The following is a 16,594-nucleotide window of genomic DNA, read 5'->3' as shown; positions in this document are numbered from 1 at the left end:
CAACCAAATCACAGACCTGCTGCAGCCGAAAATGACATTTCTTGGTGGAGCTGGAGATAAATGTTTAAGACCCCAATCGAATGAGGTAGCAAGGAAGGAATGTTGGGTTTCACTTCCCGTCCACATCGAAGTCATTACAGACGGAGCGTCGCGGCAAAAATAAAGCTATGCATGAAGTTGCTGGATGCTGTATATTTTCAAGTAGTTTAACCTAGAACTACCTCCGTTAGAAGGATAAGTTAATGATAAATCGGAGCTGTAGTTGTACTGAGCTGTGCACCCGTCATTATATGAAGGTCTCGATGAGGGAAGGGGCTTGTCTGACGACTTGATACAAGAAATTGGAATAAATATGGAAGACATAGGAGATCCCGTATTAGAGAGATTTTTTTAAAAAAAGCTGTGGATGACTTGGATCAAATAAGGCAGAAGGGATAAATAACATTCCATCAGAATTTATAAAATAACTGGGGGGAAATGGCAACCAAATGGCTATTCACGTTGGTGTGCAGATTCTGTAAGATTGGAGAAATTCTATCAGATTTTCAGAAAATTGTTATCCACACAATTCCAAAGAGAGCAAGGGCAGATACATGCGAGAACTGCCACACAATCAGCTTAACGTCTTACGCATCCAAGCTACTACAAAATATATTATACAGAAGATTGAAAAAGAAAAATGAGGATTCCTTAGATAATGATCAGCTTGGCTGTTGGAAAGGTAAAGGCACCAGATAGTTCTGACATTTCTCTTGATAATGGAAGCAAGATTTAAGTAAAATCGAGATACATTCATAGAATTTGCTGTCCTTAAAGAAAATGTTTTCGGCCTTGTAAAATGGCGCTAGTTTAAAATTTTGCGAAAGAGTAGTAATATGGAAATGAAGTCCCATGCTTCTTGACAGAGCGTAGGGGAACGGTGCTGGAGACCCGCACCGCCGTACTAGGCAATGCTATAGGAAAATACGGGTAATATGCAGTACGTACAAGAACCATGGAGACAAGAATGAAGTAAATTGTGGATGGTGTACAGGAAGCAGCCACAGATTGGTTTTAGGTAACTTTACTGAAAATGTACTGTTACCGGTGTCGAATTTTTGCATGAAAAATCCGTCTGATGATTAATTGTAAAAAATTTGAAACCGGTAACGGCACTTTTTCAATAAAGTAACCTAAAACCAATTTCTGGCTGGTTGCTGCACACCAACAATTTATTTTATGTAACAGCCACGATTCCCCAGCCATGTCTGTATATGACAAAATTGAAACAAGAATGAAGTGCTCGGATTAAAAAGGTTGTAAAGCAAAGATGTAGTTTCTCCTCCCTCCCTCCCTCCCCCCCCCCCCCCCCCCCGTACTGTTCAATTTATACATCGCTGAAGCAATGATGAAAATAAAAAATAAAGGTTCAAGCATGTGGTTAAAATTCAGGGTAGAAAGACATCAATGGGAAGATTCGCTGGTGGCACTGCTGTCGTCATTGAAAGTGATGAACAATTACGGGACCTGTTGAATGGAATGAAGAGTCTAATGAGCACATAACCTGGATTGGAGTAAACCAGAAAAAGGCAAAAATAATGAGACTAGCAAGAAACTTACAAAAATTTGTGGTACCGAAGTAGACGAACTGGAGAAATTCTCTTACCTTGGAAGCAAAATAACCTTTGGCGGATCAAAGCAGACTAGCGCTGGCAAAGCTGGCATTACTCACTAAAAGAAGTCTACTAGCACCAAACTAGGCCTCAATTTGAGGAAGAAATTTCCGAGAACATACGTTTGAAGCACAGCATTCCATGGTAGTGAACAGTGCGTTATAGGCAGTGGGAAAACCGGAACAGATGATAATCGAAGCGTTTGAGATTTGGTGCTACAGACAAATGTTAGAGTGATAAGGTAAGGAATGTGGGTTTCTCCCACGAATCGCACAAAGGAAGGAACATAAGGAAAACACAAGGACAGGGTGATAAGACGTGCGGTAAGGTTTCGGGAAGAACTTCCCGATAATAGAGGGAACTGCAGAGGGTAAAAACTGTAGGAGAAGAGAGAGACTGGAATACAGGCAGCAAATGATTAAGGACATAGGGTGCAAGATGGTGAGACGAAGAGTTTGGCGCAGGAGAAGCCACACACAGTAGTCTCGCCCACAGCAGTACGACGCTCGCTCGTTCTCGGTACGAGCGAGGACTGATCCGCCGGCTTGTGATTCATCGCAGCGCATTGATCGCATCACATCGCGTCGCGTCGCATTCGTGGAATTCCGCTGAGCTGCCGCATTCCTAAGGCTACGCAGGCGCAGAGTGTGTAGCACGCCAAGTGTGTCAGAGCAGTCAGCGGCCGGGTGACGTCACGGGTGACGTAGCCGAGCGGCCGCAGACGGAGCGGACGCTTCGCTTCCCGGTTTCCGGCGGGGCAGTTCCTTATCTCGCGGTGCGCTGTTCCGAAGGAAGCGGGCCCGCCAGTCGTCGTCAGTCGGGGCGAGGACGTCGCCAGGGAAGCTCGCGTGCGTTCACTCGGTCAGTCGAGCAGCAGGTGTTGCGACGGCGTTGCCAGCTCCAGCAGTCAGCGGGACAGGTGAGCCGCGTTTTCTCCAGCCTGCCGCGTACTTCGCCCGGTGGCAGAGGGGAGTTTAGTCTCCATCGTGAACAGTTCGCTGTGATATTTTCTTCGCTGCCAGTTTCTCTGGTACTGACATGGTTCTGGTTATAACTAAGCACCGGCATTTCAACCGTTTTACTATTGTTTCTGCCACAGTATTACTGCATTTCACCCTAGGTTTACAACAAACGCGTATTGGAGCTAATGAATTCTGGACCAACTATTAGTAATGACTCAAAGAATTGCCTGATGTTACTACACTCTTAATCTGCACTAGTTAGAGATGGCTTTGTAGTATCGGTAACTTTGTTCTAGAGAAGGGGGGCCGGCTGGGGTGGCCGTGCGGTTCTAGGCGCTACAGTCTGGAACCGGGCGACCGCTACGGTCGCAGGCTCGAATCCTGCCTCGGGCATGGATGTGCGTGATGTCCTTATGTTAATTAGGTTTAATTAGTTCTAAGTTCTAGGCGACTGATGATCTCAGAAGTCGCATAGTGCTCAGAGCCATTGAACCATTTTTTAGAGAAGGGGGAGGAGAAATGCACTTGGGTTAAGATACATGTATGAAAATGATCTTGGGCGAAATTTACGAATCTCCCATCAGCACGGTAACATAGCCAGCTGAATTATTACTTACCCATGTCCTAGATTGCTGGCTTATTCTCCTATTCTGGTGTTTGTTTTGAAAATTACAGAAAAATATAGCGTCCTGTCTGATGGTTTCATAGAAAATGGTGAGTTAGGGAATACTTCAGAGCGGTTTTGCATGCAGATAAGCTTGTAAAATCGGTAACTTAAAACAAAACCTTGATACTGGTCTTAGTAAATCTGTCATGCGGTTCTTCCAATGTCTCATACCGTCTATTTTTCTGGTGCGTTTGGTGCAAAACAAGCCTCATTCACAAGGAAGGAGGGTGGAGCTGCGTTTCAGGGTCAACCTGAGACGTGAAGTCGCCCTCCCCTCCTCCTGACTTACTTCTCTCATCAGTCTCCATTCAAGGGCCGCACCCCCCCTCCCCCCCCCCCCCCACTCACCCTCGTCATCCTCCCCCCCCCCCTCTCTCTCTCTCTCTCTCTCTCTCTCTCTCTCTCTCTCTCTCTCTCTCTCGCAGTTACTGACATAATAGAAAAATCTTTCTCCACGTAAGCGGTGGGGGCGTTAACTGTCTGTTAACGTTATACGCCACGTGTGTTGCTGCGTGCGTAAAGGGCCCTACACACGCGCCGACGGACGGAGAAATTGGCGTTTTGACCCACCGATGCACTTTCCTTGTCGACGTCGGCTGGGTAGGACTAGAACCTGTATAGGGAGAGAGTGGCCAACCGGACGATACGGCCGCTGTTTTTGTGCAAATCTTCGGGCGGAACTTTTGAATGGCCAGTAGTGGAAATGCCTTTCTTTGCAGCTATAATATACTCATAGTAGCCTACTACGTACAACATAGGAAAATTGGATACAGTGGCTGTAAAAATTATTCGTTACTTTCATTTATCTCCTTTAAAGTTCGTTTACTAGATATATTGCAATGAAAGTAACGTAAATAAAAAAAGTGTATAGCATTTGTTTTGTATCGGAAGTGCATAACGCTAAAGATTTAACTTACCTGTATTGCGTCAGATGAATGAAAGTCGTAAGCAGTTGTTTACTTGTGACATGCAAAAAAAGTGAGACGTATTAGTAATTGTCAAGTCTTCAAACTTTTTGCTTGTCACGAAGTAAACACCTGCTTACGACTTTCTTTCATATATATGCTTGAATACCTCTCGTAGATAACAAACGACAAGTTCGCAAACGCTAATTACGTACTAAAAACGATATACAACTAAATCGAACATGCATGCACAACGCATAATCTAGGACCACTCTCTGTATACAGGCTCTCTAGGTAGGACCATCCGGTAGCCGACCGCCCCGCCCCACCCAAGAAACCGCCAGACAAAGAGTTCTTTTGTCACTGCGCGCAGCATTAAATGCTGACCAAATGTACGTAACAGGGTGCGAGGCGGGCGAAGTTGTTTCTGGAGAAATGTAAAGACCGTAGATGCTTGTGGGACACATCGTGCGTGGAGTTTAGATGCAAGAGCTTTTTTCTTTTAACGAATTCATAAAGCTTTCGTATGGCATGTAGAGAGAATCAATGTCCGTGGACCTTCTGTATTTGTGCTTTTAGGTTTTATTTACTATACTTATCGGAAATCTAAAGACATTTGACGGATATTAATCTAATACCCACTTGGTTCATTGGTATAAGAGTTAAAAAAAGTTGTCTATATCTAAGGCCCTTGCATCGAGCTAAATGTGCGACTTTTATTAGTCATGACAGTTGCCAAATGCTTTCTCATGTATCTGTAGCCTCTAGATTTGCGCCGCCATGTGTGCCTTAATGTTCGAATTTGAAGAGTTTCTGAATCTTACAGGTCGTCTTTTGTTACGTATATAAGTAAATTAATAACGTTTACGTGGATATCTTTTATTTTGGTTTGCCATGATGTATTTCCTCAGTCAACTAGAAATCACATTGCAGGTTTCGGGAGGCAATTTAGTTGATATTTGTGTGGATTCAACAGTACTGAATTTGAGGTCCTCTTAATGTCTGGCACTAAGTAGAAATCGTAATGTATCTAACATCCTCTGTGACTATACCTTATCGTTAAGATTTTATGTTCAGCAGCTTGAAAACGCATCTCATCCATTCTTAATTACGAAAGTCGGCTCCCATTGCTTAAGTAACAATGTGGGTAAATTTCTTTCCTTGCATTATGTAGCCACTTCTTTGCCCCAGTTTACCTCTAAAACAGCTGAGGCAAAACTTTTCTTGTTGGTGTGAAACCAAAAAATTCACAACAGGGCGGCGCCTGTAATCGCTGAGTGCAGTCGTTCGGGACGTGTGGTAGGCTGCCACGAAATTGGTCACTTGGCCGATACGCTGATGCGTGTGTAGGAGGAGCCTTAGATTACACGCGCACGGGCTCTGGATCGACCTTTGTTTCTTCAAAACGTAAAAATTTTTGCAATCTCGGAACAATTTGAGATTCGAAGGAACAGCGAGCAACAGATAGGAAACATGTTATTCGTAGATCGCGTCGTCTATTATCGAAAGTAATACGAGGGCTATCCACAAAGTACATTACGTTTTGGAATTAAAAATAAAGTATTGGAAATTTTTTAATTATATACAGATGAAAGCCACGCTTAAATACTACTTTTCTACATAGTTGCCATTTAAATTAAGGCACTTGGCGTAGCGATGGACGAGCTTGGAAATAACTTCGTCGTAAAATTCGACCGCCTGCGCCTTCAACCACGTGGTTCTCTTCTTGAAGCTGTGCGTCATCAAAACGCTGCATAGCCAACCACTTCTTCATTGCTGGGAATAAATGGAAGTCGCTCGGTGCCAGATTGGGACTGTACGGCGGATGAGGAAACAACTCCCACTTAAGATTCGAGAACTTCACGAGTGGCATTTGCCGTGTGGGCCCGGGCGTTGTCGTGAATCAGCAAGATCTTTGAGCCCAACTTTCCCCTGCGCTTGTTTTGTATTGCTCTTCTGAGGTTGTGCAGAGTCTGGCAATACCTTTGAGAGTTTATTGTAGTGCCTCTTTCCATGAAATCCACAAAAATCACATCTTTTCTGTCCCAAAAGAAGAGGTAACCACGTGCCTTAATTTAAATGGCAAGTATGTAGAAAACTAGTATTTAAGTGTGGCTTTCATCTGTGTATCATAAAAATTTTCCAATACTTTATTTATTTTTAATTCCAAAACGTAATGTACTTTGTGGATAGCCCTCGTAGTTTGCAGGTCTGTTCTGTGGATGCTTCGTCTATGTCCATAGAAATACTGCCGTCTTAGTGAATGTGTATTGACTAGTGTCTGTCTGAAAACGTGTTAAACACGTTGTGTGCACATAGGAGCGATTTTCTGAAGAAAATGATGTATAGTGAAAAACTGATATCCACAGCACGTAATGGGACAGTAGACTGAGGCAGTTAAGTGATGTAAGAGACGAAACACGGGAATTCGTTGTGGCGGTTACAACGCAGTGTGAGGACAAATGAGTGCACTAATTGCGCAGTTTATTTCCAGTAACAACGTTTCGCGTGGTTTGAAACGGGTGTGATAAAGCAACTCTTGCCACTGCTACAAACTGCTACAACTTTCCGGAAAGTGTCACCCTTCAGTTTAAAGTGCAGCATGACCGATAACGACTTGACGCGCTGGAGGTCGTCGGCGTACTTCCTGAGTCATAACTGTAGCACGCGTTAAATGATGCAATGCCGAAGGAACGTTTATAGCTGCGTGGCCGCAGCAGTATTCACTGCTTAGGCTTGCAGTTTTGCAGAAGATAGACGGAGAAAGGGTGGTGCTGGTCAGTAGCAGGTCAGGGTATTGTGAACTCTTCTTTCAGACGGCTATCTGCTACGAATGCTCGGATACTGGCGAAGAAACAGGTTCTTGAAAGGACGGCACTGCATGCGCGGAGCTGGCTGTCGTATGCGTTAGTCTGCATTTATGAGGGTCAGTCTGCTCGACCTGAATCTGGTTTTACTATTCAAAATTCTTAGCACCAGACTTCAATAAGAAATGCTGTTTTTCGTTTGCAGTTCCGTTAGTTGATTGCTTGTTAATTAGTTCAGTTTGCGAGGTCTGAGCATTCACATTTAAATTTGCGTGTCCTTCCATTATATACCACCGAGCGAGGTGGCGCAATGGTTAGGGCACAGGAATTGCATTCGGGAGGACGACGGTTCAAACCCGCGCCCGGCCGCCCTGATTTGTTGTCCACGATTTGCGTAAATCGCTTCAGGAAAATGTCGGGATGGCTCATTTGAAAGGGCACGGCAGACTTCCTTCCATCCTTCCCTACTCAGATGGGACCGATGATCCCGCTGTTTCTTCCCCTCCCCCGAGTCAACCAACCATTATATACTTTTCAAGTATAGTTTGAATATGTTAACAAATACCACGATCAAGCCATCACTCATACTTTGGGTGATATTACATTTATTCCTGATTAAACATGGACGTGATCGTTCTAGTGCAAGAATAAAATTGTCATTGCAAATAAGCCACTCCTATATTGATCATCTGAAAGAAAATACTGACAGCATAGCTCGTTGGGCCGTTATTTCTTTCATAAATGCGCCAAGTAGGCCTACAGTATTCATGTAAAGGACAAATACTTGTACATGTTGAGCGTGTCGCCACATTTACAAATTAGTGACGTGAATGTAAAATAACTCGGTACAAACCATTACGATTTATCGTGCAAATGATTCAGGATAAGAGACGAGTTACCACGCCGCGACTAGGCGTCCCGTAAGCTCACGCGTGTAGTAGACCTGCAGCTGCTGAAGTTTCAGTAGCAACAGATTATACAAAATCTAACAATACTAAGATATCTGCGATAATCCCGACACTTTCTTGGATTTTCATAGTTCAGACTGAAGAAGCTAGCAACCCCACGTGTTGTACATTACACCTATATGTACACCCCGCAAGCCACCGTATGGGACCACTACTAGTCATTTCCTTTCCTTATGCCCTTGAAAGTGGAGCGAGGGGAAAAAGCGACCGCCTGTATTCCTCCGTAAGAGCCCTAATCTCTCTAATATTCGTGGTTCTTACGCGCGAAATCTGCGTTGGCGGTGCCGGTTCTGTAAATTTTCTCAATAGTTTTCCACGAAAAAAGCATCGCTTTCTCTCCAGGTATCCCCATTTGAGTTCACGAAGCATCTCCGTAACAGTTACGTGTTCAAACCTACCGGTAACTAATCTAGAAACCCGCCTCCGAATCGCTTCGATGTCTTTCTTTAATCCGACCTGATGAACACCAAACACTCGAGTAGACTGTGTGTCACTCTAGTGTACTATATGCAGTCTCCTTTACAGGTGGAACCACACTTTCCTCACATTCTCTCAATAAACCTAATTCGGCCATTCGTCGACCGTGCTTCAACCCTTGCATCCTCATTCCATTTCATATTGATCTGCAACGTTACACTTCACTAATCATACGCACCAAAAGCCCCGCCAAAATTGACATGCCTGTTGCAGAGGCAAAAGTAGTGGACTCTCAGAAACTGTTGAAGCATTTTGCTGCGCAGTGGGCAAATGTCGTCTGGAATACTATAGACTTGTGACTGAAAACAGGAAAGTGATTCATAACGTGAATACATATGTGGATGGCGAAATGTGAACAGACCTGCAGAAGAGAACCATCGTACTGATTCTACAAAAGGAGCATTACCTTAATGCCTAAACTTGTATAACCACATAAGTTTTTACATTGTTAATTACTATTAATACTAATTATGAAAGATGTAATTGCTCTAAAAATGCTAAAACACATTTTTCACGGTTTCTATCAGTTTGTATCGAAACTGACAACGTCCAAATGAAATACGCAGAAGTATTGGCAACAATAAGTTCAGGTCTCCAAATATTCTGCATACTTTAAACATAGCTGCGCTACAGCAATGGTTCCACGTAAATCAGACTAAGAACAGCCGACCAGTTGCAAAGGATAAAGTAATCTTTACCTAGGTTTCAATAGATATAAATCTATCTTCTTCAGAAGACGGCAGTATTATAACAACATGAAGTGATATGTCCTTATCGTTTAGGCAAACATCTGCATAGTTACATTAATCATATAAAATATAGCCCTGACAACAGGGTTTGTCAAACAAATAAAATAGGTACATAGAAGTTGCAGAGCGCCTAAGCCTCTCTGCAACTTCTATGTACCTATTTTATTTGTTTGACAAACCCTGTTGTCAGGGCTATATTTTATATGATTAATGTAACTATGCAGATGTTTGCCTAAACGATAAGGACATATCACTTCATGTTGTTATAATACTGCCGTCTTCTGAAGAAGATAGATTTATATCTATTGAAACCTAGGTAAAGATTACTTTATCCTTTGCAACTGGTCGGCTGTTCTTAGTCTGATTCTGCATACTTTTCGAGATCTCTAATGGTGATAAATACACCAAATTTTAACTTTACAGGTATGGTAGGAAGTTGTTTTTCTCATGTTTCTTAGTGTTACGAAAGTCGTACGGCAGGTATTGCGACCCCTCCCTTCATATCTGGGAACCTATTCTGTATGCTCGTACCTTATGGATAAGGGCAAACGAAAATCGCCAAATTTATGTACACTTAGTTTCGCAATTTAGTTGAATGACGCAACGAACCACAAAAACTTGGTTTTGGGCTACCATGCCCATCTTTAGATGTCGAATACTTTGTTACCCAGATCTTTTGATAAAGAGTATGTCGTCTCCTCCACACTGCAGAAGGATATTTAACTATTTAGTGCCACTTTCAGTTATTTCATTAATAAAAATGAGCTAAAGTGCTTGCAGTTTTTGTTGCAAAATAGTTTTTTTCAATTCCAGTAGATGGCAATTTGTTTCGTTGTGATCCATGTGATATTCTAGCTCGATGTATACGTTCTTTCCACACAGCACACACATTGTAAACAAATTAATAGTCAAATATTCTTGTGCCGTGAGGAGCAGACATCTGCGTAACAAGAACTGTTAGCCATTTGAAGATGCACGTGGTAACCCGAAACCGGTTATGAGACTAAAATAAAACATTTTATTAACGACCGCGGGGTTTGCAACATCCAGTATAGTTTTGAAATCGCATCGTACCAAGGCACTGTTACTGTGAACCAAAGAGAGAATCTTAGTGAGTTGGTGCTGGATCATTGCTGTGAATTCGCCGACTAGCCTACGGAACTTCGATGTAAACAGGTGTACCACGTTTTATACAGCCAGCCAATAAAACACTGACCGCTGATAATGATCGTTTTCGTGTGTAACCTTTCTACATACAGCTTAATTTGTTGTAGCATTGACTCCAGGAAATGAGCGGAAACGTGTTTTTGTTGCAGAGAGTAAAGCTGAGAGCGCCATAATGGGAGGCAAGCAGAGCAAGCGGTCGGTGGACATCACGACGACGCCGAAGAAGGGCGAGGTGGACGGCCAGCCGCTGGAAGGGCGTCTGGAGAAGATCGAAGACGGCGGCGACGCGGCCGCCATCAAGCCAGCACAGGCCAACGGCGACACCCACGCCCCGTCTGAAGGCGCGCATGTGCGTAGCGCTAGTAGTAGTAGTAGTAGTAGTAGTAGTAGTAGTAGTAGTATTGTTGTTGTCTTCAGTCCTGAGACTAGTTTGATGCAGCTCTCCATGCTGCTCTATCCTGTGCAAGCTTCATCTCCCAGTACCTACTGCAACCTATATCCTTCTGAATCTGTGAGTGTATTCATCTCTTGGTCTCCCTCTACGATTTTTACCCGCCTCGCTGCCCTCCAATGCTAAATTAGTGATCCCTTGATGCCTCAGAACATGTTCTACCAACTGGTCCCTTCTTGTCAAGTTGTGCCACAAACTTTTCTCCCCAATTCTATTCAATACCTCCTCATTAGTTGTGATCTACCCATCTAATCTTCAGCATTCTTCTGTAGCACCACATTTCCAAAGTTTCTATTCTCTTCTTGTCCAAAATATTCATCGTCCATGTTTCACTTCCATACATGGCTACACTTCATACAAATACTTTCAGAAACGACTTCCTGACACTTAAATCTATACTCGATGTTAACAAATTTCTCTTCTTGAGGAACGCTTTCCTTGCCATTGCCAGTCTACATTCTATATCCTCTCTACTTTGACCATCAGTTATTTTGCTCCCCAAACAGCAAGACTCCTTTACTGCTTTAAGTGTCTCATGTCCTAATCTAATTCCCTCAGCATCACCCGACTTAATTCGACTACATTCCATTATCCTCGTTTTGCTTTTGTTGATGTTCACCTTATATCCTCCTTTCAAGACACTGTCCATTCCGTTAAACTGCTCTTCCAAGTCCTTTGCTGTCTGACAGAATTACAATGTCATCGGCGAACCTCAGTTTTTATTTCTTCTCCATGGACTTTAATACCTACTCCGAATTTTTCTTTTGCTTCCTTTACGTATTTATCCGTCTCCATCCTGTATACACAAACATTTACAGGCGCCACTCGTATAACTTTGACGCTCTGTAGCGTTGGTGGGTGACGTTACCGGTACTTGATCTAAAAGTCCCCTCTAAAACATCTAAATGTGTGTAAGATGCATTGCGAAAACCATGTATATTTGGACTGAAAATTATGTATGAACGTTATCAGTTTAAAGATGTTCGCGACACGTATTTTATCGTAAGAACATACGAGTACTCAGATAAAAATAGTTCACGTGACAGATGTGGAACTTTTCCACCTGTGTAATGAAAACACGTCAGTGATGAGTTTGCATTCTGTAGAACCTTATAGAAACTTGCAGCGAGAAAGTTAAAACTATGAAATGATTGGTAATGAGATCTTTTACTATGTAGTGTCACCGACAAACGGAGTTATTTACGAGAGACGCCGTGCCGCGACAGCGCGCGAGTACTTCTACGCCGTCCCCAGAATTTTTTTCAGACGGCTTGCCTTAATATGACTGAGATTCTTTGCTTTGTTCCGAAAATTTATTTGCGACCCTTAACTGACACTTCGCCACTGCACCCATTACCCAAATCTCCGCTATACGCAACACAAAAGTAACTAGGTTTTTGAGGCCAATATTTCTGTTGAAGTCGAGAGCAAAATGTATATCTTCGCGAATGATACTTGTTAAATCCAGGCTTTATCGAAGTACACAAGAAGACTTTGTCCTGTGCTCGTATTAAATGCATTTTACACAAAGCTTTGTTTTTGCTTCCGAAAAGTATCTGCATTAAAAATTTTCATACTTCCTGTATAAAACCAAGTGGACGTAGATGAACGATAGATATGTCAGAATAATTATTTTCACGGAGCTCTCATTTGTTCTAGCTGTCGGAAACTCTCCCCTGTCGTACTATCGGTGTAAATTTCTACACACTTCGTCAAAATCGTAAAATCCAGTAATTTGTTTTATTTTTTCGTTTGGAGAATGAAAACCTGTCCCCAAGTCTCTCGATTCTGCCGATGTTACTGCACTATTAGTACGGAAAAGAATATATTCTGAAATACAAGGTTTTATTTTATGAACTTGGGCATAATTTATATTAATCCTGGTTTCGCTGTTGGTAGACCAGTAAAAATCACCTCACGTGAACACACGATATCGCATGGGGAATACAGGTCAACTGGCGCTGGCCAATGCACATGAGGCAACAAAGCAATGAGGCGGGCGAATCACAGCGCTGACTGCCAGAGTACTGCAGGAAGCGGCGGTGATCTTGAGGTGTCTTAATTTCGTGACGGCCACCCTAGTAGTAGTGGTAGTAACACTAACGTAGCAGTCAGCTGCCGCAGAGGTGAGGAGAGAGGATAAAGCCCGACCTCCACGTCGCAGGGCAGCTTAGCTATGTTTTTCCTTCGAAAACAGAACCGATGCATGCTGATGACGGCCGCTGACCCATCGTGGGATTGAGAGCTGAGCCCCGTAAGGAACATAGAACAGCATCATTTCACAATAAGTAGCAAAGAACTGCACAGCAGAGTGGAGTAGGCAAAGCATTCGGTGATGGCTACCTCAATTGCTTGATGAGGTTGGCAGAGCCATAAACGGGGTAGCATATCCCCGCCCTCTACCGTTACCTTACGCAACCAGTCCCGAACTGCGAAACCCCCAGTCCTTCACCCTTTCACACGCACAGACCTAAAACATTACACGTTAATGCCCACACGAGTTGACATGGTATTGCATATTAACAAAAAGTAATTTCTTACATACGGGTATTAACATACTTAATTTCATAAGGACAGTAGGTAGTCGATTGTTAGAACCATTTGCGTAAAGCAGTTTTGGGTAACCATGGATGCGTATTGCATTAAATGTAAACTTTCATTATATGGTCAGATATGACGGGCGTGTATCACATCAGTATATTTGAAGGTAATGTCTTAACCTGCATGCAATAAACTTTCCTTTTTTTTTTTCTCCTTCGCCCATCAAGGCGAGAGAGTCGTCAGCTTCTCGCGTCCGTCGGCCTTCGTAATTTAATATATTATTGTTTGTTGCCGACTTACGTGGTGGCCCTTAATAAAAATATTTCATTTTACAATTAAATGCTTTTGTGAAGTTCTCCTTTTTTGACAATTTAATCTTCAGTATAAATTATTTTCCACGTAAATAACGTTAGACTCGCTGAATCTTAAAACATGAACATATAAGTTGAACAATGGAATAAACTTTTCATATTAATTTCCTCGGCTAGTCACCTCGCTTTAAAGCAAAATCTTTAGTTATTAATTACAATTGCGGCCCACACACGCGCGAGAGTATTTCTTCTTACCTCCGTTAACCATTGTCGGAGTCCTGGCTCTGGCTCTCGGCTGTGGTACTGAAAATAAGAATCTTAAAGCTACGTATTTTCTGCAACGTCGGGCGGCTGTGGAGAAAAATGTGTATTATGTTAATAGCGGGCGAGTTTTTCGCTTCCGGTAATTTTTTATAAGTTAATATCGCCACGTAATGGCGTCGTTGGCTGCATCGGCCGCTGCGATTGTTGCACTGTAAATTACTCGAATGCAAGTTAATTCAAGGAAGGCGGACATGAAATCGGGATCACCTCTTACAAATTAAAAGTGAACAATGATATTAAATCAATATATAATCTGCTTAATTAGTACAAATATGCTTACATTGGCCAGCACTCGCAAGACGTCAGTCTACACGCAACCAAGACGAGAGAAGTGAAGAAGACTAAAAAATTAACAAAAGAGCGTATCTTGTCTCTAGATCGTTTTGTTATATTTCTTTGCCCTCGAAACTTACACAAATTAATTAACGGGTACATGAGAAAAGTATATTATTCAATTTTTAAAATCTCTTGTTTATAAATACTGTTTTTAAGTATTTTTGTATTATTTCACTGGGGACGCTATAAGCTGTAAACTGAAGCTCTTCGGCCTAGAGAATTAATAAAATATGAAGTTCCTATAAAATATGTACATGTTTAAAAAGTTTGGAATTGGTTGTTGTATATTGGTTCATAGTAACATTTTTGTATTTGAGTCAGTTGACGATAGTATTTACAAAAAATGGAGAAACGCAATTGACTGGAGTGGATTGTGGGATGTGAACAGCAGGTGATCGTTATTGGACGATTATTGGAGAGGAGGCCCCGAGCAAAGCATTGGAAAATTAGTGAAGAAAGTGGAGAAGGCGAAGAGATTCAGAATGAGGAACAAGTGATTCGTTAAATCGGGAAGGATGGATCTTTATGCACATTTCATAATCAGGTAGAGCGCGGTGTTTAATGTTTCGTTGAACAGGATGTAGAGAGAGACTAATGTATAGTTGGGGCGGGGGGAACGGGACGTGTTGGGTTTACTGCCACAGGGTACCAGGGTTCAGGCACATATAATGCGGGTTCGCACATCTGTGCTGTGCGAGCCATTTGATTTGCACGTTTGGGCAGTCGTATAGACGTCTGGTGCTAGTTCTATGAAGTCGTTAACACATTGTACTCATAAACAACAAAAGTAGATGGCTGATTGGAAAAAACATTAATGCAGTCAAACGACCAAGAACTTAATTTGGCAAAATGGATTCGCAAGCAGAACCACGTTCGGCTGAGAGTGTGGTTTGCCGATAACTTACGCCTGTTACTGACGTTACAGCTTGACTTCCCCTTTGCTGTTACATAGTTGGGTGACCCGTAGTCGTTACACTCTTTGGGTCCAGGTCTGCTCGTGTATCTTGTAAACGAAGTACGGCATTCCAAAACAGTTCTGCGCAACGTCCCGGTCGCTCGCTGCCCTCAGTGTTTACGTGTCGGCGTACTCTACCGCCGGCCGGCGTTCATACGCCAGACTGGCTACACAAATGCTGGCGCTTTTAGCGGCACGCTTAAACACGCTAACTGTACAACGTTACATACAACTAAGAGATGATAATCGCAAACCAAAACGTCTTCACGTTAAAGTCTGATAAGTAGGCGTAACAGTGTATCGGCGCTTTTAAGTTACAGGAAATGGTGTGGCATATTTGCTTGTTTTGGGGCAATTTCTGTAAAAATTTTGCACCGCGATTAATAAGCAATTATATGTATATATGAAGTAATCAGTTATGTGATTTACAATATTTTGAAAACTGATTCTTAATAAAGTAGCATACCTCAGAACGGTTGTACAACATAATGTCCCACCGCAAATTACGAGAAAATCAGAAATTAGAGCTCATACAGTGTCATGTCTACAGCCATTATCCCTACGTGCCATTCGCGTGTGGACAGGGAAGGGCAAAGATAATGAAGGGTACGGGAAGTACCCTCCGCCACACACCGTAGGGTGGCTTGCGAAGTGTGGGCGTACGATGTACCTTACGCCACTGTTCCGTATGTGAGGGCAACAGTTCTGCTTAGAATTCAGATTTCAGTGTGATGGAGAGACAATGGTTGTCCTGAAACGAATAAAATGATCTAATACTGTTTTATTCATAATTTCCGAAACATAAAGTATTTGTTGAAAGTCTTGCTTACCAGTAAAGGATTTTGTGGTCGGTTAGATGGATGTTGAATCAGACTTAGCAAGGGACGAAGATATCAAGGTAAGCAGCTTAGAGGCCATGTCAAGAAAATTTTCAGCACTGTAGTAGCGGTTAACAGTGCATTGCACAGGCCCATAAGATATTGCTTACTTTAATTACAAAAACACTGAAGCAAATCAAAAGGAATAAAGCAGGAAAGAACATTAAGCGGGGATCGTAAAGTTGTGCATTGGTCTGTAATGTCCTGGAAAGCTTAGGACGTGCACCGAAGCAAGTCCAAGATATGCAGTGGTGTATATACGTGTGAACCATGGCCCGAGTTGCATGGGAAGCCCGAACTTTGCAGAGAATAATAGGACGCGCACTACAATTTGTAAATAACACTGTAACAAAGGCGAAAAGAGCTACGAGGGTGTGACGAAAGCAGATGCAGCCATCGGGAATATCAGAACTTTTACCAGAGTATGTGACAGTTACGGATACG

The 16,594-nt window shown here is 42.6% G+C and overlaps 1 protein-coding gene across 1 annotated transcript in view; it reads left to right on the top strand.

Annotated features, from left to right (window-relative positions):
• The first annotated feature begins 2,421 nt into the window (after positions 1-2,421).
• Positions 2,422-16,594, top strand: part of LOC124619765 (cell surface glycoprotein 1) — a 162,334-nt gene continuing 148,161 nt past the window's right edge. The window contains exons 1-2 of the mRNA XM_047146347.1: positions 2,422-2,571; positions 10,504-10,703. Of these exons, the coding sequence (XP_047002303.1) occupies positions 10,527-10,703 (177 nt within the window). The 5' untranslated portion in view covers positions 2,422-2,571; positions 10,504-10,526. The remainder of the gene's footprint in view (positions 2,572-10,503; positions 10,704-16,594) is intronic.

This window comes from Schistocerca americana, chromosome 6, assembly GCF_021461395.2.
Source record: "Schistocerca americana isolate TAMUIC-IGC-003095 chromosome 6, iqSchAmer2.1, whole genome shotgun sequence".
In the NCBI taxonomy this organism is placed as follows: Eukaryota; Metazoa; Arthropoda; class Insecta; order Orthoptera; family Acrididae; genus Schistocerca; species Schistocerca americana.
Note: the sequence above shows the minus strand (reverse complement) of the source record. Positions and strands in the feature narration are given on the sequence as shown.